Source organism: Sabethes cyaneus, chromosome 2 (assembly GCF_943734655.1).
Source record: "Sabethes cyaneus chromosome 2, idSabCyanKW18_F2, whole genome shotgun sequence".
NCBI classification, from domain to species: Eukaryota; Metazoa; Arthropoda; class Insecta; order Diptera; family Culicidae; genus Sabethes; species Sabethes cyaneus.
Window position 1 is genome coordinate 142472922 of NC_071354.1, and position 23077 is coordinate 142495998.

Here is a 23077-nt window from a genome sequence, read left to right on the forward strand (position 1 = left end):
AGGAATTCTATATCTAGATTGTCATCGGAGAATTCAACGACCAACTCTCTGAGGAGGAAGAATGCAAACCGATAATTGAAGAGTTCAGCGCACACCGGCTGACCAACGAAATGGACCTAAGACTTTATCGCATCCAAGAAAATGTTCGTATGTAGTATGTAGTAGTACCATCTTTCAACATAAACTCACACTTGGAAGCATCCAAATTAGACATGAACACTGATCGTAGTTCTCAAACATCATCGACGTCAGATCTAACGAAGTACTAACGTTGACTGGAACCATTACCCAACGCCCAAAACTCTCCGTTGTGAACCAAATTTAATACCGATATCGATGGCAGCCTCGTTATAATCTCGTACAGCGGAAGCAGCCTGGCGTTGCCTAAAATTACACGCATTTACTCAAAGCTGCGCCGTAAGAAGTGGACACGGAGAACGAAGAACCTCTCGATGATTGTTGGTACAGCATAAAATTAGCCATAGCAGCGTAGCAGAGAACATCTTCGGGCAGACAGCTGTATGCGAGACAGTGGAACGACTGGCACGACGACGCATGTATGGTATAAACGAGAATGAAGGATGAAAACGGTGGGCATTGCCACTCATCTGAACGTGAAAGACAACCAAAAGAAAGCACGAAACCCAAATTTTCCGGAAGAAAATGCGCTACCTTGAGAAGTCGGAGGAATTTGCAGTAGCTGCAAACTGCAAACAAGAAATTTAGCTTCGCAAACGCACAAACGCTTTGCACGCGAACCGAAATGTGTCGGGATAAGAATGGTAGTGACTTGACGGATGATCGTGAGGTGACTAAAGTGGCACCAAGTGGAGAACCATGGCGGCACGAAAAGCAACGATGCAATAAATGTGGGAAAGGTGTAAAGGGTTTGTTATGGGTTTCACAAACGATAGCATAGACTAAGTCCCCGTACAAAGTGTAGCCTGTGTGTGATGCCATTATGACTGGTTGTTATTTACGGGCATGAACTGTGGACAGCGATACAGGGAAACCTCTGAGTGCTTAAAGTTTTCGAGAGACGTGTGCCAAGAGCGATCCTCTGCGACGTACAGAAGAATGGTGTATGAAAGCGAAGGGTGAAGCATGAGATCATGCAACTCTACGACAATATGGTGGCAAGACATGTTACAAGAAATATTGTTTGCTTAAAATCCGGAGGGAATAAAACGACCAGGAGCACAGTGAACAAAATTGTTAGACTAAGTAGACTTGCTGGCGGCAAACACGGTGTGTCCAAGGAATTGGAAAGCAGCTGCCAACAACCTAGTTAGTTGAAGGAATTATATTATTCAGGTCAAGTCGTAAGATGGATAGCCAATTAAAATAAGTAATACATAATTTATAACTAATATTACAGTAGGATTTCAAATTTGGCAACAAATGCGCCTATGTTGCCAAAATCGAAACCGTGCCAAAATCAAGACCCTTTTTTGATATGAAAAATTGAATGTAAATGCGTTAGAAATTGGCTAAACCTACTATTAATCAACGATTGCAACCATTTTATGTTTAAAAAGTTCGCCAAGAGCTATCCGTACAGTGCAAGTAAGTGTTTGGCAACCTGCGGTAAAACGTAGTCCTACGGCAATAAAAATATTATTGTTCGAAAAATTCAATAACCGTAAACTTTTTTCCATGAACACACTGAGGGCATCATTTTTTCGTCATTTGAAGCCTGTATGCGGAAACTGACAGATATTTAAGCATATTTTTGGAAGTGAAATATTTTGTGTTTCCAAAAACGGATACTTTTGTTGTCAAAATCGGGGCATGCCAAAATCGAACCATGCCAAAATCGAAATCCCACTGTATTATAATCATTATTTAATATTGTTACTACTTAATTGATAACGAAATCGAGAGTAACACTTGAAGATAGTTCTTATACCAGCACTTATTTAACAAAAAATGTGTAATGATTATTAAATTTTGAAAAAAATGAATACGCTCATTCAGCTTGCTAGACAACCAACACAGTCTCAAACACGCGCACAGAACTCGCACTCATTGCCTATTTTACCAATTGTCTGATAAGATTTTATTGGAAGAAATGCGCAGTCATTTTATTTGTGCCATCACCATTACCAACAAGTACACGCGCACAGCATTTATTTCGCATGAAAATAATTTAGATTAGAAATTGAGAATACGAATCTAGTAAACAACCGTCGCCGCCGTTCCCTTTATTATTATAATTTATAATTTTTATTGTGCGCAATAATATCAATTTTGGAAAAACTATTTAAGAAATAACTTATTTATCATGATAATTATATAACAGTTATTATAAATTTTAAAATTTTCGCATTCCATCATTAATGTTTATCATTTGAAAACTAGAAAGCGGATATTTACGATAATGTATCTAATAGATATTAGGTCGCTCTACAAACAAATGGAAGAGCAAACGGTTATGGTTAGTGATCCATCCAGAAATAGAAATCGTGTAATTGTGTAAATCTTTGTTATTATGTTATTATGCTAATTCGAATTACTCAACAAATAAACAAAGATTATTATCATTACGTTGATTACATCAGGCTTCAAAAGTTTTATAAATTACATTAAAAATATTTAATGTAAATATATTTTCGTTTAAGAATTCTTCATGGAAATACAGAGGGGAAGCCCGGATGGAATCCAAATGTAGAGCCCGTTTGGTACAATTGATAAAATTAGGGGTTAGACAAGGCTACGTGAAATAGCAATTTTATAACATAAATCGTTACATCTTTTGTACCGTAATTACTACCATATGTTAGAATACTTCTTTGAGATTTCGTTATCTATCCATCCAAATCTACCAGCCCGATCGTAAGCAGGAAATTCCCATTGAAACCAGTGGTCATTGCCCTCCGAAATACGATATCACCTGCATTGCCAGATTGCCACACATAACAGAAAAAAATTAGCGCCAGTGTGCCAACGTGCGACGAAAAGTAGAACGTTTCGTTGATGAAGTGTGCGTCGGGTTATCTCGCAACGGTCACAGTGATAATAACATACGTGCAAATACCAACTTGAGTACGGGCACAGGATGTTTACGCTGTTACCAGAAAGCAGACAATGAAGCCAACGATAACAGCCATTTTTATTGGTGACGTGTGAACAACAAATAATTCAGGCAGTTGAAACCAGTTTGATCGAAGTCGTTTGCGCTGTTGTTTTTTAAATTTGCAAGCCTCAATTTGCAAGAAAATTGAAAAGTTTGAATTTTTTAAATTAAACTGCAACACACAAAATTAATTCGCAAAATTTGGGTTTTCATTTGGGTGCCATCAAATTTTCAAGGTATCAAATGTGTTCTTTTGTTCAGCTGTTTTGACTACTTTAGAACGTTTTAAAAGATTAGTAGTAGTAGTAGTAGTAGTAGTAGTAGTAGTAGTAGTAGTAGTAGTAGTAGTAGTAGTAGTAGTAGTAGTAGTAGTAGTAGTAGTAGTAGTAGTAGTAGTAGTAGTAGTAGTAGTAGTAGTAGTAGTAGTAGTAGTAGTAGTAGTAGTAGTAGTAGTAGTAGTAGTAGTAGTAGTAGTAGTAGTAGTAGTAGTAGTAGTAGTAGTAGTAGTAGTAGTAGTAGTAGTAGTAGTAGTAGTAGTAGTAGTAGTAGTAGTAGTAGTAGTAGTAGTAGTAGTAGTAGTAGTAGTAGTAGTAGTAGTAGTAGTAGTAGTAGTAGTAGTAGTAGTAGTAGTAGTAGTAGTAGTAGTAGTAGTAGTAGTAGTAGTAGTAGTAGTAGTAGTAGTAGTAGTAGTAGTAGTAGTAGTAGTAGTAGTAGTAGTAGTAGTAGTAGTAGTAGTAGTAGTAGTAGTAGTAGTAGTAGTAGTAGTAGTAGTAGTAGTAGTAGTAGTAGTAGTAGTAGTAGTAGTAGTAGTAGTAGTAGTAGTAGTAGTAGTAGTAGTAGTAGTAGTAGTAGTAGTAGTAGTAGTAGTAGTAGTAGTAGTAGTAGTAGTAGTAGTAGTAGTAGAAAGCCACCTCAAAGACTTGCCAGTGTATGTAGGTAGAATTACAGTAGATCCAAATTTGATTATCAAATGAATTTCACACTAATGCTGTTACAGAAGGGCCAAAAGGGATTGGGCGGACCCACAAGCAGAGGCACTTGTGCGTATTCCGAGGTTATAAGAGTCGCCTTCCAGCATTAGGACTAGGGTCCATGTAATAATCAATTTCGCTGTACCAACTTTAACCCACGTGATGATTTGTTTGTGAGAATTGTAAACTGCCATATTTGCTTCAGACCTTAAGGATTCAGGTTGGCAATCCAATCTTGCCACCTCGCTCGCTGTGCCCCTCTTCGTCTTGTTCCTACCGGATTTGATGCGAAAACCATTTTTGGAGAATAGTTGTCCGGCATTCTATCAACATATCCTGCTCAACGTATCCGTCCAGCTTTAACCGCTTTCTGAATACTTGGTTCGCCGTAGAGACGCGCGAGCTCGTGGTTCATTCTTCGCCTCCATACACCGTTCTCTTGCACTCCGCCAAAGATGGTTCTTAGCACCCGCCGTTCGACAACTCCAAGTGCTCGTAGGTCCTCTTCGTTTCGTGCCCGTAGAGAACAACCGGTCTAATTAGCGTTTTGTACAGTGTGCACTTTGTACGGGGGCTCAAATTGTTCGACCGCAAGCGTTTGTGGAGTCCGTAGTAGGCCCGACTTCCGCTGATAATACGTCTTTTAATCTCACGGCTCGTATTGTTGTCCTCTGTTGCCAGTGAGCCAGGTATACGAACGCCAGGTATACGAACTCGTCGACTACCTCGAACTCATCCCCGTCGATTACCACGGTACTGCCCAAGCGGGCCTTGTCGCGCTCGGTCCCGCCCGCCAGCATATACTTCGTTTTAAACGTATTTATCTTCAGTCCAAACCTCTCTGCTTCGCGTTTTAGTCTGGTGTACTGATCTTCCACCGCCTCAAATGTTCTGCCGACAGCATCCACGTCGTCAGCAAAGCAGATAAATTGACTGGATTTATTGAAAATCGTGCCCCGCATTTCGATCGTTATTTGTCTTATAACACCTTCAAGCGCAATGTTGAATAGCAGACAGAAGAGATCTCCTTGTCGAAGTCCCCTGCGAGATTCGAATGGGTCCGACAATCCACCCGAGATTCTCACACAGCACTGGATCCTATCCATCGTAGCCATGATAAGTCTAGTAAGCTTACCCGGAAAGCCGTTTTCGTCCAAAATTTTCCACAGCTCTTGTCGGTTTACGCTAGCATATGCGGTTTTGAAGTCGATGAACAGGTGGTGCGTGGTGACTCGGAACTCGCGGCACTTCTGGAGGATCTGCCGCAGGGTGAAGATTTGGTCCGTTGTAGACCGACCCTCCATGAAGCCGGCCTGGTAACTTCCCACAAATCTATTGGCTATTGGCGATAGTCGATGAAAGATGACTTGGGACAGCACTTTGTAGGCAGCATTCAGGATAGTGATTGCTCGGTAGTTCTCACAATCTAGCTTATCACCTTTCTTGTAGATAGGCCAGATAACCCCGTCTTTCCACTCCTCCGGTAGTCGTTCCGTATCCCAAATCTTGACAATCAGTTGATGCAGACAGCCGGCACGGCCGGGGGTTGCACATCTTCGTTGCTTGCTACACCAACGTGGTCACTTCCTCCGCTATCATGGTCTTCCGCCTGCACGCCATTTAGGTGTTCATCGTAGTGCTGCTTCCACCTTTCGATCACCGCGCGGTCGTCAGATACCTCCATCTTTATCTCTGCACATTTCGGCCCGCGGCACGAAGCCTTTGCGAGATCCGTTGAGTCTCTAATAGAACTTCCGTGTGTCGTGAAAGCGGTACAGCTGTTCGAGTTCTTCGCACTCCTTCTCCTCTTGGTGGCGCTTCTTCTCCTTGAAGAGTCGGGATTGCTGCCTCCGCTTCTGTTTGTATCGCTCCACATTCTGACGGGTGGCTCTACGCAGCATTTGTACTCGCGCTGCGTTCTTCTCAGCCAACATCTGCTGGCATTCCTCGTCAAACCATTCGTTACGTCGATTCGGTGCACACGGCCTAGGACGTTCTCCACTACGCTGTTAATGGCTGTTTTCACGGCATTCCAACAGTCCTCAAGAGGGGTTTCATGCAGCTCACCCTCTTCCGGCAGCGCGGTTTCGAGAGATAACGCGTAGTTTTCGGCGACCTCCGGTTGCTTCAGTCACGCTAGATTATACCGTGGCGGGCGCCGGTATCGTATATTGTTTACAACAGATAGTTTTTGACGTATCCTTACCATCACTAGATAGTGATCCGAATCAATGGATAGGTTCTGACGTCGATAATGTCTGAAAAGTGCCGACCATCTGTCAGAACGTGGTCGATTTGTGATTCTGTCTGGTTGGGTGATCTCCAGGCCGTTTTCGTTCGTTTGCGTGTGAGCGCTGAACCGTTCAATCACCGGTTTGAATTCCTCCTCCTGACCAACCTAAGCATTACAGTCCCCGATGATAATTTTGACATCATGTCTTGGGCAGCGGTCGTATTCACGCTCCAACTGCGCGTAGAATTCGTCTTTGTCATCATCGATACTTCCGAGGTAAGGGCTGTGCACGTTAATTATGCTTATATTGAAAAATCGGCCCTTGATTCTTAATCTGCACATTCGGGGGTTGATCGGCCACCACCCGATCACCCGCTTCTGCATCTCGCCCGTCACTATAAAAGCTGTGCCCAGCTCGTGTGTATTGTCGCAGCTCTGGTAGATGGTATGACCATCTCTATACGTACGTACCATCGTTCCTTTCCAGCATACCTCCTGCAGCGCTACGATGTCGAACTTGCGGCTCTTCACTTCTTTAGAAAGCACGTGGGTACTTCCGAGGAATCTTAGAGACCAACAGTTCCATGTTCCTAATTTCCAATCGTTAGTCCGTTTTCGTCGCCTGGGTCTTTGCCGATTGTTCCGATTAGAGTTATAATTATTACTTACGGAGTCCATTGCTTTGATTTTTTTAGTGGTTCAGGCCTGCAAAGCCCGCAACCAACCCCACAGTATCGCCGGAGGGCCAACGTAGCTCGAAGGAGCCCTCCTCCTCTGTCAGCATACGCCTTGGTTTCCACCGGTTACCCGATCTCCACCGAGGTATTTCTCGTATCCCGGCTGGTACCACGAGGAGGTAGGGGTAGGAGTTGCTAGGTAAGAGGCTGTGGACCACTGTGGAGACTATTTTATGCCCAGTGCACAGGGCACCGATGGTACGCATTACCAAGCCGTTAACTAGCCTAGATAGACAGACTTCGTAAAACACCTACGGTGTTAGAGAACAAGCTAGTTTTGAAGAAGCACTGAGCTAAATGGGGATAACTTAAGTCTATTTTGTTCAATACCTTCGATTGGTGTCTTTTCAAAAGATCCCACTCATAATGGGCTGGTACCAAATGGCCGAAACACAAATGGTCGAGTCACGAATGGCCGAAATCCAAATGGCCGAATTTCAACAACAGTCAAAGAAGACCGAATTTGCTCGGAATGACTTTTTAATCTATTTAATTAGAAAACACGAACTGCCAAGCAGTTAACAATTAACTTTACTCAAACAAAAAATAAAATAAGCAACACATCTTTTTGTTGTACTTTTAAGTACGAGTTGTTTGATCTGCTATCATTTGCCACCTTGGGAAATATTTAAGCTCAAAGTAGTACTATTTTTCATCAAAAATGCTCAAAATCTCCTAAACTGCAAAAAATCACTTAACACGCTTCATAGACAATTTCCATGAAGAGATGCAAGTATGGTGTCTTTCACAAAGTTGTTTGATATTTACTACAACTTTGCCGAAAGTACTGAACCTGTATCTCGAATATACGAAAAAATAAATTTCGTATCTCACTTTTAAGGGAAGACAATACAATACAGTACAAGAAGACAAGAAGAGGGCTTGTTATGGACCACTGTGCAATGCCGAAAACCTTATGAGTAGTGTCAGAGCGAAGTGTGGACATTAGGATATGGGGAGGTGTCCGAATAAAGCAATGATGTAGAAGTCTAACCATAATATTGCAGTTCATACCTTAAAAGTTCGAAAAAAATCCAGTTCAAAATGAATTTTTTACGGCCATTTTTTTGTCACTCCATTTTTTCGAGTATAGTCTTTATGTTAAGCCTGAAAACTAAAAATGTAATAGCTTCTGATGATAGTTGAATGCAAGTACATATACTGAAACGGTGTGCAAAGAAAATTTAGTACATTCTCATTTCACCAAAAAAGGCAGTCAAACCAAGAAATAAATAAATAATAGTGACAAAAACTCAAAAAACTTATTATGATAAATTTTAATTCAAGTCATTTTTATCAATTTTTTTGTAACTATTCAAAACACGCTAGTTAACATATAAATTTTTCTACCTACTAGTATGTTCATACTGTTTATGTGCCGAGAACCTATACTAACTCGTGCACGCGCGCAGAATTCGCGCTTGTCGATCATTTTTCAAGTTATCTGATAAGATATTGAAAAAACTGCTTGGTAATTATATTTGTGCCATCACAATTACCAGCGTGTACACGCGCACAGAACTTTTGCTCGTTTGTTACTAGGTTAGATAAGAAATTCGGAATACAAAAACAAGTAAACAACCCTCATGGTAGGAGAAAAAAGATCATTTCCTCTGGTAATATACTAATAATAGCAGTAAATATTGTGTATTATAGATTTTGAGGTAAATGTTGAAGTAAACGATCAAATCTTTCGAAAGAATTCAGGTAAAATATATTGTTATATTTGATATATCTTTTAATCTCCGGTCATTTCACCGCATGAGTGGCCTCATTTTTGAACGGTGCCGATCTGCGGGATCCATGCTGATAACTATTATTTCCAATACAGGCGCGAACACGCGAACAAAATTGTTGGTTCGCGCGATAGCAAAACAAGCAGATGATAAGACACAGACAATCGAATTCATGAAAACGCGAAAACATCTTGCACAATGAGATAGACCAAACGAATATCAAAAAATTATTTTTAAAATCGGTCTCAATTTACCGGTAACTATCAATTGTTGTTCTAGAAAGTAAACTATTTTATCAGCATCAATAATCGAATTTAGTATAAAAGTAACAACAAATGTACTTCAAGGAAATGTAAGATGTAATTTAATGCGAAACAAGACCCTTTTTCATGTTACTCCTTTATCACCAGTAGTGTAAGTTATAAAATTAGTAAAGCTTCCCCAGAGCACAGATATAATTTCAAGTTTGAGAAACGATTGATAATATAATTAAAGACTATTTCTTTGAGGCGAAATTTCAAAAAAAAAATTGTATCAATTTTTAAACAACAACTTTCATTTATTTGGAAAGCGGATATAGGTAATCCTTTCTTCACAAAACTTTGAAACTTCACAATCGATGCTACTGACCGATAACGATGCTGACTTACGAATATATTTTATCTTTGTTGAGCTAAAAGGTCATCAATTATTGTTCAGGCCTAAGAATAATAAATTAGTTCTGATGTAACCAGTAAATGAAATTACATCAGAAATACATTTCATTTTGGCACTCAATCCATTGCAATAGAATCAAATTGTATTTGGATTAAACTGGCTGTAATCTTTAATAGATAATCCAATTACGCTTAGGAGAAACCAGATTTTCGCCGGACGAATCAATCAACAATATTTTTTTTTTTCAGGTTATAACAAGTATGGCAAATATCTTGATAATAATCACAACCGCTTGTAGCAGCATTGATAAAAATCCAACGTAGAGAACCCACAGCACAAATCATTTGGGCACCTACTCACCACATAAGCCGACAGTTAAAACCGTCCATGATCGTAGTCATCGAACGTGCACCAAATAATTGCTTCCACTGATGGCACTAAGTACAGATTGATTAGAACACTTCGGATAATCTCCGCCCGGATCGAATGAGTCACTACGTTGGAATAATATAAACGTCAACAACTCTATCGGTGCAGTGTGTCCGCAAGCCACACGCTGATTTGGCGGCTCCGAACTGTAAAACAACGACGGCAAAGGAAAAAGAAACTTCAAAACAAAAATAAAAGCGATCGCATCGATCCCACGCGAAAGCAGCGAAAGAAAAGCCGTACCGAAACGTGCAGAATGAAAGAACCAGCGACGCTCGCCCAATACGGTGTAGGTACACGAGCGTACAGCATCCAGAGCCACAGTGGGATGTGGAAAATCCACCCCCCGGTGGGTTTTCGTCATCCGAAATAAATCGCTCATGTCGTACCGATCGCTGACTGTGAGTGCCGAGCGTGGCCGGAAATAGATGTACGATCAGTACGTAATAATAGTTTTATAATATTTCCTCGAGCACGTTCTCTACGGTAAGCCGCCGAAAGATGCTATAGTACTACAAATATATCAATATTCGAGTTATTATTAATCAATTAAACAAGTATATACTTTACATTCACATATATATATGCTCTTTGTAACAGCGCAAATCTTCTATGTTTGTGATATCTACCTTCATAACTAAAATCGTTTGACTTTGATGCTAAAACTTATCATATTCTGTATCAAAGATCCGTTTTCAGTTTTGTTATTTGCTGGTACGTTATCAGCTTTAAGAAGCAGGTACCTAACAGGTTAATGCTGTTCCTTATAGCAAAACAAAATATTTAGTTTGCAAGCATAATTAAATCCGGTACGCTATTTTTAAGCACAAATTATTTGTTGGAATGCCTTTATCATTCCATTCGGAATACACTTTGATGCTTGTTACAAAACACGTGTGTTGTAATGAAAAATAATCAGGAAAGCAACGCGTGCACACCTTATACTTATCGATAGTTCCGTTACCACCCCACTATACACTAAGCTTGACCGTTTGAGTAGCCTTGATTTTAAAAATATCTAATCAAGAAAACTAACAACTGAATTAAAATTCGAACCAATGAAACACCATCTGCTAAGCAAAAGAAAAACTGTATACAATAGTGATATATATTTTTTAATATGTTTGTGAAAATGTATGAAAATAACAATGCTTATCTATTACAATTTTTTTGAAACGGTGGTTCTATAAAGTAATGAAATGAAGAAAGTTATGAATTTTTTTTTTTGGAGTGCAGGGGAAAGAGCGGGAAGCTGAGGGAAGGGGGGTTATTGGTAGCTACGCTTAATAAGTAGTCGTTGGGAGTCCTACCTTTTATCCAATGCTGGAAGCTGCATGGGTCGAACCAAGCTATAATCTAAGATTGTAACCGGATTCAAACCCACAACACCCGCAAGGGCATGTGGCTCGCTGGTACTTGTACCTTTGAACCAAAGAGGCGCTGGACAAAAGGAGACTGCGCAACCCGCTTGTTAAAGTAGCGACGTGTTAAAGTATGTGGTTGGGCTATTTTTAGACACACAAATTGTGCTTCTTCCTCCTTGAACTGTAGAAACTACCGACCGAGAAGTTTGAATCTAACTTGTTTTTACTGTCAGGACGACAAGACTATGCAGGCGCTTACGACTTGCAAGGTACTGCGCGTGACGCTGTTCGTCTGTCAGCGTGTTGGCCGCGATTCTCAGCGCGGGTTTCAAGTTTCATGAAATTCTAAGACCCTTCGTACTATATACACCTATACGATAATTTTGAAACATCCCCAAACCCCAATTGACAAAATTGATAGGTTAGTAGTGATATAGCTATATATTTTTCATTAACAGTTTTTAAATAGAATTTATCGTGACTTAAATGCTTTCTGGTTTGCGTTTGAATAACATTAGTAATGCTTATTGGTGATCTTCTGAGGATGATAGATATGAGGAATCTTCTGTAGTTGACCTTAAACAATTAGAATATGCTAGAAGTACAAGTAAAAGAATTAAGACAGCCGTTTTTAAGCTTTCCCAGTTCGCGAACTTTGCTTCTTCTTACTTACTTTACTCTTGCCGTATCTAGAATTCCTCTCCTCGGTACTCGGTTCTGGGGTAATCGTCGCCAATCCGTTGAGTATCTCGACACACGCAAGTCGACTTTAACCTGGTCAAGCCTTCTATAGAAGGTAGTTCCCCTCCATCCCTAGTGCCGGTGTGGTTCTTGAAGAGAATGGATTTCACTGCATAGTCGACCGACATCCTTGCGACGTGGCCAGCTCACCGTAGGTTTCCCGTCTTTCGCCAGATGTACGATGAAAATCTTTCCAAGTAGTGCGTATAACTCGAGGTCCATACGCCTACGCCACCCTCCGCTATCTGTTTGCACTCCGCCGCGTTTGCAATAGTCCGCAATTTTGCATATTCGCACTTTTTACGCAAATACGGCAAGTGTACGTATGTCTTCTGTAAGCAAAGTTGCTGTCTCAAGTCCATAGAGGACTATCGCTCTGATCAGCGTTTTGTACACCATCCGCTTTGTGCGGTGGCGTATGGTCCTTGGTCGGAGCGTCTTGCGGATGGAAAAGTAGGCTCGACTTCCAGCTAGAATGCGCCGTTGGAACTCCTTAATCCTTATTGCCGGCGATGAGCAGAGATCCCAAATTCTTACATTTCAACTACTTGCAGCTCATCACCGTCAATAGTCACTCTCCGTAGCAAGCAAACGTTGTTTACTCTGGAGCCTCTTTGTATCATATATTTGATTTTCCTCCTAGTCTCCGTAGATTTCCTCTCCGTCCCAAGGTTTCTAGTAATGATGTCGAGGTCGTCTACGAAGGCTAGGAGTTGGCTAGTTTTGCTGAAGATCGTACCTCTCGTTTGGATGCCAGCTCGCCGGATCACACCTTCAATAGCGATATTGAATAGCATACATGATACAGGACAGTCCATCCCTTGCCGCAACCCTCTGCGCGATTCGGAAGGACCCGAGAGTGTCCCCGAAATACGCACGTAGCACATCAGTCGCTCCAAGGTAACCTTGATCAGCGGCGTTAGTTTGTCCGGAAAACCGTACTCATGCATTATCTGCCATAGCTGTTCGCGTTCAACTGTATCGTATGCTGCTCTGAAATCCACGTAAATATGATGCGTGGGCTCGTTGTACTACCAACATTTCTGGAGGATTTGTCGGAGAGGAAAAATTTGATCTGTAGTAGCACGGGCCCCCATGAAGCCCACCTAATACTGCCCTACGAATTCTCTTTTTATTGGAGATAGACGAGGCAACCAAATCTGAGAGAGCACATTGTAGGCGGCGTTGACCAGCGTAATGCCGCGGTAGCTACAGAAATCTAGACGGTTGCCCTTTTTGTAGATAGGACAGACTACACCTTCCATCCGCTCTTGCGGTAGTTTCTACTCCTCCTAAATCCTTGAAATTACCTAGTGAAGTGACGTTGCTAGCGGTTGGCATTTCTGTAGAGTTCTGCCGGGAGTCGGTCCTTACCGACGGCTTTATTATTCTTCAAAAGACCGATTTCTCGCCGGATATCTTCGAGATCGGAAGCCGGTGTGCTGTTGTCGTTTTTAGCCACTCCCAGGTTAACTTCCGTTGCGTCTTCTTCTACTGTATCGCCGTTAAGGTGCTCATCAAAGAATTGCTTCCACCTATCGACCACCTCGCGCTCGTTTGTGATTAGATCCCCTACCTCATCCCTACACATGTCAGGTTTAGGTGTGTAGCCCTTACGAGTTTGGTTCACCTTCTAGTAAAACTTGCACGCGTCATTAGCCCAGAATAGTTGTTCCAACTCCTCACGATCTCTGTACTCCTTCTGGCGCTTTTTCCTCCTCAACATCGTGGTCAACTCATTCCGCGCTCGTCAATACTTGGCCAAATTCTCTCTTGTGACATGGTTAGATAGTTTTCCTAGCTCTTTTTTTCTTCTCTATTGCTTGTAGGCATACCCTGTCAAACCAATCATTTCGTGCGCTGGTTTCCTAACCGCGCGCCGCGGTTGCGGCCTCGTTGACAGCCGAGCATATCATACCCCATCCGTTTACGAAGGGTCGAAGTAACTAGCTCCACAGAGGAAGACAGAGCTTCATCTAGTTCGCGCGCGTAGTTTTCAGCAAATCGCGGGTTGAACAATTGCCGAATGTTTAGCTGAGGAGGCCGGTTTTGTCACGAGGTACAAATCATCGATAGTTTTGAGAGCACATGAACTGCTACTAGATAACGATCCGAGTCGATATCTGCACCCCGCAGATGTTCGAGAAAAATCGGCCATCAATGAAAATATGGTCGATTTGGTCATATTCACATTGATGGCCATGTTCGTTGGTTAAGTGATCTCCAGGGGGCTTTGTGGATATTTTTGCGGAAAAAGAAAGGGTTTCTGATCACCAGGCCTCGGGAAGCTGCAAAGTTGATGCATTGCCGGCCGTTATCGGTTGTGTCGATGTCCAGGCTATGGAGTCCGATCACCGGTCTATACATTGCTTTCCTGCTGACCTGGACGTTCATATCACCGATGATGATTTTGATGTCCCGTGCTGTCGTTCGTTGTGCGAACACATTTATCAGGCTGTTGTTATAGAATTTATCCTTAAACCTCAACACGCATAGACGGCCAATTATGGACCTACACCTAATGTCGCGCTTCGTTCGTCTTCCATGTAATATGAATCCGACTCCATATATGGAGGCGTTTGCTTAAATTTATTCAGCGTCTACCACCTGTATTCAGAGTTAAATTAGCTGTAACCAAATCAGAAGCATTTTAATTCAGCTTTGGTGTTGGAAGGATATTCTGCTTTATTGTAATCTAAATGGCTACAACGTTGACCTTCATCTTCTGCAGGTCTCTTGCCAGGATACCCGCGCGTGCCGGTTCAAGTATGGTCCTGGCAATTGATATTATCGAGTTTCCAATAATCGTCTTTTTCCTTATTAAGCCTGCAATGCCTAATCTCGCAGACAGGTCGGTCATCTTGGATATAGCTGGTGAGACACAGCGTTTCATAAATCAGCCATCTGCTCCGAATCAGTAATTGTCGTACGTCGCCTCTTCATGGAATACAGTCGCGTACCTGGCAAGTAAACGACGATCCGCCGTATAGTAGGAATGTAAGATCACCATTATTAGACGCCCCTAACCTTGAAGCACGAGTGACTCCTTCCCTGTCAACATACGATCTTAGTTTCCACCAGGATTGGTTACCCGATCTCCACTAAGATTTTCAGCACTTAAGTTACTAAATACCCTACCTCGGAGTGTCGCCCGCAGTTTCTGAGCTCAAAGTCCTTTAATTATTGACGGTGATTTTCCTTTACTCATCATGATTAATTCATCACAATAATACAGCATCAGTGACAACATTCCTAACAGTGACGTTCCGTTGTTATCTGCTTTCTTTCACAAAAATGTATTCATCTGAGCCTTTGACCTTCTTGCTGCTCGAGCACATTATGAACGACTACTCGTCAATACGCTTTGCTAAATAAACATTTTGCCTTTCTCAGTCAGAAAAGCCTGCAATTTTGCATAACAATTTAATTTTTAAAAAAATTGGCTTCTGTTATGTTGCTCAAATTATGCTATGTTTTTCGACTATCAATCACAAAAAATTATACCAAACACCAATCAAATCGGTTCAAAAATGTGTTTCCATTTGCCAGATAACATCTTAGTATATAGGTATTGCAGTCATCTTGAATGTACATGTATAACCGACTTCTGAATGAAAGAAAAGCCCCACCACTAGCCAACTGAACTTGGGTATGAAATGGGGAAGGCAAATGAGCGTCCAATATAGCTCTAGCCATCCCAAGCCCCTACCTAGCGCCTCCACGTGGCCATACCTGGTAATGCTCTATTGAGTAGCCAAGCTAGGAGGTGCGTTGCTGGGTGGTTCCCGGCTGCCTGGTCTCAAAACCGCGGTTTTGGGCAGATGGCGGAGCCACACGGCCTAGCTAATAGATAAGCCTAATAAGTTATTTTAATTATTTTTTTCGTTTTAGCTTATGAAGCATCTCCTGCTATATAGTAAAAACTGGCCAAAACGAGTTTTAATACTGCACATGGATACCAGAATGAAAAATTAAATTAACTTTTAAAAATTAAAATTAAATAAGAAGCATTTATGGAACCCAAAGGACGTTACTCTATTCCATACGAAGGACTGCTGGTGAGATTGTTCTATTTTTATCATTTATACCACATTTCATCTTAATATCATATCATATATTAACAGTATTATTATTGATATCATAAATGTGGAAGGCTGGATGACGGAGTGGATTGCCAACCTGAATCCTTAAGGTCTGAAGCAAATATGGCACTTCTCAATTCAAAACAAACAAATCATCACGTGGGTTAAAGTTGGTATAGCGAAATTGATTATTACATGGAAGGATCCTAATGCTGGAAGGCGACTCTTATAACCCCGGAATGCGCACAAGTGCCTCTGCTTGTGGGTCCGCCCAATCCCTTTTGGCCCTTCTGTAACAGCATTAGTGTGAAATTCATTTGATAATCAAATTTGGATCTACTGTAATTCTACCCACATACATTGGCAAGTCCTTGAAATGATGGTGGCTTTCCCCTACTACTACTACTACTACCACTAGCCAACTGAACTTTGTACTGGTTAGCCGTTAGTATTCAAACACACGTCATTGATTTCTGGGATTTCAAAATCAGTTTTTATGCTCAAAATAAAATATGTGTTCACAAAAATCTATCATTGTATTCTAACAGACGCAAAGAACACAATGATAAATTTTCGTAACATATCTTTTGTTTAGAACTTAAAAACAGCTTTTGAAATCCCAGAAATCATTGACGCGTGTTTAAACCTTAAATTTGGCGGAGCATGTATTAATGTTCAAGAAATATGAGAAATTGTCATTTTCTAATAGGTGAATTGAATTGTATAAATGTATATACGTCATCATTTTGCGCTTTGTTGCTTTGGTTCGCTTTATATAATAACCATTGGCGTAGCTAGAGGGGGTGCCTGGGGTACCAGGCCCCCTCCAGAATTCTGCAGGCACCCTCCAGAAATTTTCCTCACTTGAATTGGAAACCGGGAAATAATTCTTTTTCACTAGGCATCGCAAAAGCGTAGTTGTCGTCGTCGTCAGTACTAGTCAGTATCAGTAGCTTGATAGCCACCCCGGCTCATGTTGTTTCAAGCGTTCGTCTCCATTCAACTACATACTGGGTCACTCGTCGCTGACTGGGAACACAGAAGTCGCAAATCACTTTCGACCTGGTCGAGCCATCTTACACGTTGGGCCTCCCTGTTCCTGATGCTGGTGCAGTTGTTAAAGAGAACTGTTTGAGATGGCAATCTCTCCAAACAGTGCTTGTAGCTCATGATTCATACGTCTCCGTTACTCTCGGTTTTCAGTTTGTATTTCACCAAATATCGTCCGCAGTACCTTCCGCTCGAACATAGCGTATGCCTAGCGTTTTGCGAAGAGCAAAGAAAGCCTAATTTCCCGCTTAAATGCGCAACTAGATCCCTTACTAGTGTTGTTGTCCGTGTGCACCAGCAATCCCAAATACACGAACCCATCTGCCACTTCTAGTTTGTCGCCATCAACAGTTACCGTCCGCTAGAGGCACGCGTTTGTTTCCGTTGAGTATTTGGTCTTGGCCGCATTTATGTTCAGAACACTCGTCCTACATTCCGATTTCGTAGGATCACCCCTTCAAGTTCAATGTTGAATAACATGCAAAATAAGCCATCACCTTGTCCCAACTTTCGCCGCGGCTCAAAGTAACTCGAAAGTATCCCCGAGATGCACACGAAACACAACACTCTCTCTAATGTAGCTCTGCTCAGTTGCGTCAGTTTATTCGGAAAACCGTGTTCGTGCGTTATCTGCCATAGCTGGTCTCGATCGACTGTATCGTATGTTGCTTTGAAATCAATAAAGATGTGATGCGCGGACAGGTTGTACTCCCATTTGACATTTCTGGTAATTGCGCGGACCCTCATCAAGCCCGCCTGGTATTTCCCTACAAAACCTTGTGCTATCGGTGACAGCCCGAGTAACAAGATCAAAATCAAAAATTTTTTGGAAAGCACCCCCTAGGCCCCTTCCAGGGAAATTTCCTAGCTACGTCAATGATAATAACTTCAAAACAACACACGTTTTTCGAAAAATAAAATTATACCACAGATAACAAGAATATACCTCATTCATCTGAAACGAGAGGGAGAGTGGCGATAGTTGATCAATTTACTGTGCAAATTTTTGCAAATGAAAACTGGTTAAGGAGAAATTAGTCATCATCAACTCTGCAAATTTCAAAAGCAATTTTTTTGTTTAACAAAAATTTTGTTCATTAAAATGTATTCGCTGTGTTCAGATTAGCAAGAAGAATGCTGTGAAAACATTTCTATAAACAGAGCCCCGCTTTTGGGCCCAAAAACTGCTTCCGAAATTGGGCTCTCCGACGAAAAGTTAATGACTGTTAGTTTCCCGTTAAGGTTCAAACATGCGTCATTGATTTCTGGGATTGCTAAAATAGTTTTTATACCCAAAACAGAAGATATGGTCAGAAAAATTCATCATTGTATTCTGACAGACGAATAACAGTGTGCTTTTTGGGAGACACACTTCACGACCGAATGCACCTTGCGACAGACAGTCAATAAATTCCATAAACTTACGGATTCACCATTATTTGTCCATAAATTTTAAGGCAGGGGTGGTTTGATAACTTTGTCCATTTAGTGAACATTCACTGAGCTACTAATGCGCTAGCAGCGTTGTAGCACCGTAAACACAAAAGATACAGCAAAACTTTATTCAGCAAAATTGTAGATAATCACCTTTATTCTTGTTTACGGCCGTATCCTGCATTCGTACGAATAGTTTGCTTCGAACGAATCGGGAAGCACTATTCTCATATTCGTATGAGCAAAAGGAAGGGGCGTTCGAACGTTCGAATAGATTCGAACGAAAACAAAGGTACGAATCGGCTTAACTTTCGAACGAATATCATTCGAACGAAAACAAGAATAAGGGTGATTCACCCTTATTCTTGTTTTCGTTCGAATGATATTCGTTCGAAAGTTAAGCCGATTCGTACCTTTGTTTTCGTTCGAATCTATTCGAACGTTCGAACGCCCCTTCCTTTTGCTCATACGAATATGAGAATAGTGCTTCCCGATTCGTTCGAAGCAAACTATTCGTACGAATGCAGGATACGGCCGTAAACAAGAATAAAGGTGCATATTTCGCTTAACTGAATCATACACCGTCTTGAAGCAAGGATGGTCCCATCACTTTGAGTCAATTTTGATTCATTTGATAGTACCGTCTCAGTCGAGCAAAATTTGACAAATTTATATTTGAGACAATTGCAGAACTTATGTTGTTGTGGTTTATGGTTGAATCTGGTTTTCCATTTTGTTAGGCTGACACGTAAGTCAGGCCCTAGAATAACGGGTGCGACATTGGGCTCGTTTTTGACGTCAAATGGTTTGAAGCGAGGTAATGTGCTCAATGTTGCATCAGAAAGTTCTCTTCGAAGAACAGACGTGCAGAGAAGCGGTATCATCATAAAAACGACATTGATATCATCGGTGACAGCCGTAGATTTAAAGACGATTTTTATAAGTTTAAAATAGGCATTATAGCTATTTTTTCTTACTAAAAGTTGAATTTAAATAAGACACATCATTTAGTTTAACCAATTTATTCCATATTTGTCAATCGCAAAGAACTTTATCATTTGCTTACCATTAGACGTAACAAAGGCGTTAAACTTAACATCGTCGTTTGGAGTTAGCGACACAACTTCAGCAAGCTCGATTCGGTGTTCGATGGAAGTGTTGTTGATTTTATTTGTTGAGCTCATGCTTCTAGTGATAGAGCTCAAACTATTTACTTCAGCAGAATCATCGAACTCGGTTGTTACAGACTCTCGATTGCCACTAACGAAATGTAACGGCCTTGTACAAATAGCTGCAATATTTCGGTCTCGACAAAGCCGCCTAAGTCTCCTGTACAATAGCTTAATGTACGTATCCATTCGAATTAGATTTGTTTCGGTACATTTGCTCCAATAAAATGCTACAACAGAATCGATCAACAGATATTTATTCAGATGGTTCTCTGCGAACAGCTCGTTCAATGTAAGAAAAGAGAATTCAAATTCATCCATCGTGCAGCATTTGATCATGGTTAGTCTGGAAAAGGACTCTTGACGAATACGTTCGATCTCGATCCGATCGATAGTTTTGTTGGCAGGAATCGTACAATTAACAATCTGCTTTTCCATTATGTTTAACAAATAAACTAGATTGATATTGTTGTCACAATTAACAAACACGGCTCCAGCGGCATGACCTCCACAGTTCACTGGAAGAATTATCTTGGCAATCAGTTCCAAAATAAGGCATGATTTGCCGCAATTCGAATCGCCGACTATTTCCACTATTTCACCTCCTGCGGGAGAGCCATCAGCAAACAATCCAGGATCCAGAGATCTCCCATCAGGCACAGTCCGTCCGAATTTAGCACTCAAATCCAATCCAGACATTCCAGAAAGCCGGGCGTGTGTTGAAAATATTTAATTTCATTAGCCGTCAGTGACTACACAAATAATCAGAAATATTAAATTTCATTTAAACATTATTTAAACTCCGATGCCGATCGTCGGCAATAAAACAAAAATGTAAACAAATCAAATGGGATTGGGCGGAATCTGAGAGGCGTGATCGGTGGGGTTACGGCGAGTTGCACTCTACCGGAAAAATATCCGCGAAAACGTAAAAATCAGATGAAAATCACCTAAAAATAGAGCTTACTCAAAAAGAGCTTTCTGACTGCCCGGTCAGGCCCCATTAAAATATTACGTAACGAAGCAGAGGATAGAAGTTTTTTATTTCTGGTCAAGTTTCTGGTTACCCATAAGTAATAATTTCAGGTTGATAAAAAGCTTTTATAGCTGATTTTATTCAACCTGTGGCTGAACTATGGTTTAGGTTTAGAAATAAAAACCTTTTTTCAGCTCTTAAACATCTAAATCTGGTGATTTTATGAAGCTTCGAGCTTGTTAATAGCAAGTTCCCACAAATCTGGGTGATAGTCGGCGGAAAATAATTTGGGACAGCACTTGAGAACGTTGATCGCTCGTTAGTTCTCACAGTCCAACTTGTCACCCTTTTTGTAGATCGGGCAGATAACCCCACCTTCCTACACCTCCGGTAGCTGTTTCGTAGCTTTTCTGAGCCATTTAAATAAGCTCTGCTTCGATGTCATCTTTCCCAGCTGTCTTGTTGTTTTTAGCTGCATGATGGCCTCCTTAACTTCGCCTATCGGTGGGGCTGGCACCTCCTACCTGTTTGTTGCACCGTCGAAATCGCTTTTCCCGTCGCCATGGTTTTCCGCCTCGGCGCCATTCACGTGTTCATCGAAATGCTTCCACCAATCGGTCACCTCACAATCGTCTGTCAGAATATCAGAATGCCAGTCTTATCCCTACACATTTCGGCTCGCAGCACAAAGTCTTTGCGGGATCCGTTTAGTTTTTGGTTGAACTTTCGCGTTTCCTGACAACGATGCAGCCGCACCAGTTCTGCATATTCTTGCTCTTCCAGGTAGCGCTTCCGAAAGATATGGTTTCGCTGCATCTTCTTCTGTTTGTGCTCTGACGTGTGGTCGTCCACGCAGCGTTCTCCTTATCCATCACCTTCCTACAATCATCGTCAAACCAATCGTTTCGTTGATTCCGTGCCACATGCCCGATGGTGCTCGCCGCTACACTGCTGATGGCTATTTTAATGGTGTTCCAACAGTCATCGAGAGGGGATTCGTCCAGTTCGTCTTCTTCCGGCAGCGCAGCTTCGAGTGAAAGCGCGTAGTTTGCGGCGACATCTGGCTGTTTAAGCCGCGCGAGATCTAATTGAGGCTGGCGTCGGTACCGAATGTTGTTCACAACGGAGACATTTGGGCGCATCTTAACCATCACTAAGTAGTGGTCCGATTCAACGTTAGCGCTTCGATAATCGATAGAATATGACGTCGATAATATCGGAAAACTGCCGAGCTTCGATCAAAGTCTGTGATCGTGTCTGATTTGGTAACCTCCAGGTGCACTTGTGTAGGATTCTGTGCTGGAAAAAAGGTACTACGTACGGCCATGTTCTTGGAGGCGGCAAAGTCGGCAGATCATATAAATGCTGTTGAGATTATCCTGTAAAACTAGCAACACAGTCGGTCAATAAAGTTACTTTCCTCCTGTATACGCGTGTTGTTAATATAATCTCCTCTAGTGGTAACCCCAAAGGACGGCGGAAGAAGTGTACCCCAAGTAACATTTTTGTTGTATAATAGCTTATTAAACTGTTGTACAGCTGATTCACGTGGAACAAGTGCTTGATAAGCTATTGTACAACAAAAATGTTACTTGGGTACGCTTGTACGTTGACATGCGGCGTGCTAATGAAGCGATTATTCCAGAACGCCATCCTTTGCCAACGTTTGAAGAAATAATGCCGCGCTTGAATGGGTGTAAATATTTTAACAAAATTGATTTAGTAATCCCAAGCAACCAAAAGTTCGAATATTACTTGACACGTGAACTCGAAAGTTCATAATTAGTTCAGATTCAGTTCCGTGGAACTTTCTTGATGATTAGTAGTGTATATCAAGTATATGTGGAACTAAATGCTTTAAGAAGTGCTGTGAGTACTTCATAGATACTTCAAAGCTATTAGGATGCTACATGAAGTTCTGAAGTAACTTTAGTTGCTAACAAGTTCTGCGTGCTGCTTTTTTGTTTATATTTCTGGTGATGAAACCAGCAGAACCTAAAACTATTTGAGATTGATTATTTTTATTTCACTTGAATAAATTTAATCCTCGCCACAATCTAATAATAATGATCCTCGCACATTTCTAATTACAAATATAAATTAGAATGCAATGCTCTTCATTATTCTGTTGTGTTGTGTAGCATATGGTATCGGTATCTCACTACTATAGTTAATTGCCTGGTTCCAAACTTTATGTTCTATAATTAACTCGCGCTGCATAAAGCTGCTGCAAGTTCTAAAACTAACTTTTACTTAAGAACAACTCATTGGCAAAATTCACATCGCTTGTATCCAGCTTTTTACGCGCTATAATGATGGCCGCTATAAATTGTGTTCGTAATATGCGAACAATCTTTTTGACAACTCTGCATATACATCAAATCTGGCACTTTTCTCTTGCAACACTACCGTGCTCTTTCTT

The 23077-nt window shown here is 41.2% G+C and overlaps 1 protein-coding gene across 1 annotated transcript; it reads right to left on the minus strand.

The window, feature by feature from the left end:
* Positions 1-19517: 19517 nt before the first annotated feature.
* Positions 19518-20539, minus strand: LOC128736103 (uncharacterized). Its single transcript, XM_053830584.1, has one exon. The coding sequence runs from the start codon at positions 20376-20378 to the stop codon at positions 19518-19520; it is 861 nt and encodes a 286-aa protein (XP_053686559.1). The 5' UTR covers positions 20379-20539.
* Positions 20540-23077: the final 2538 nt, after the last annotated feature.

Bases quoted from the DNA above. Each gene is read 5' to 3' on its own strand.
- LOC128736103 (XM_053830584.1), bottom strand. From the start codon at position 20,378: ATGTCTGGATTGGATTTGAGTGCTAAATTCGGACGGACTGTGCCTGAT.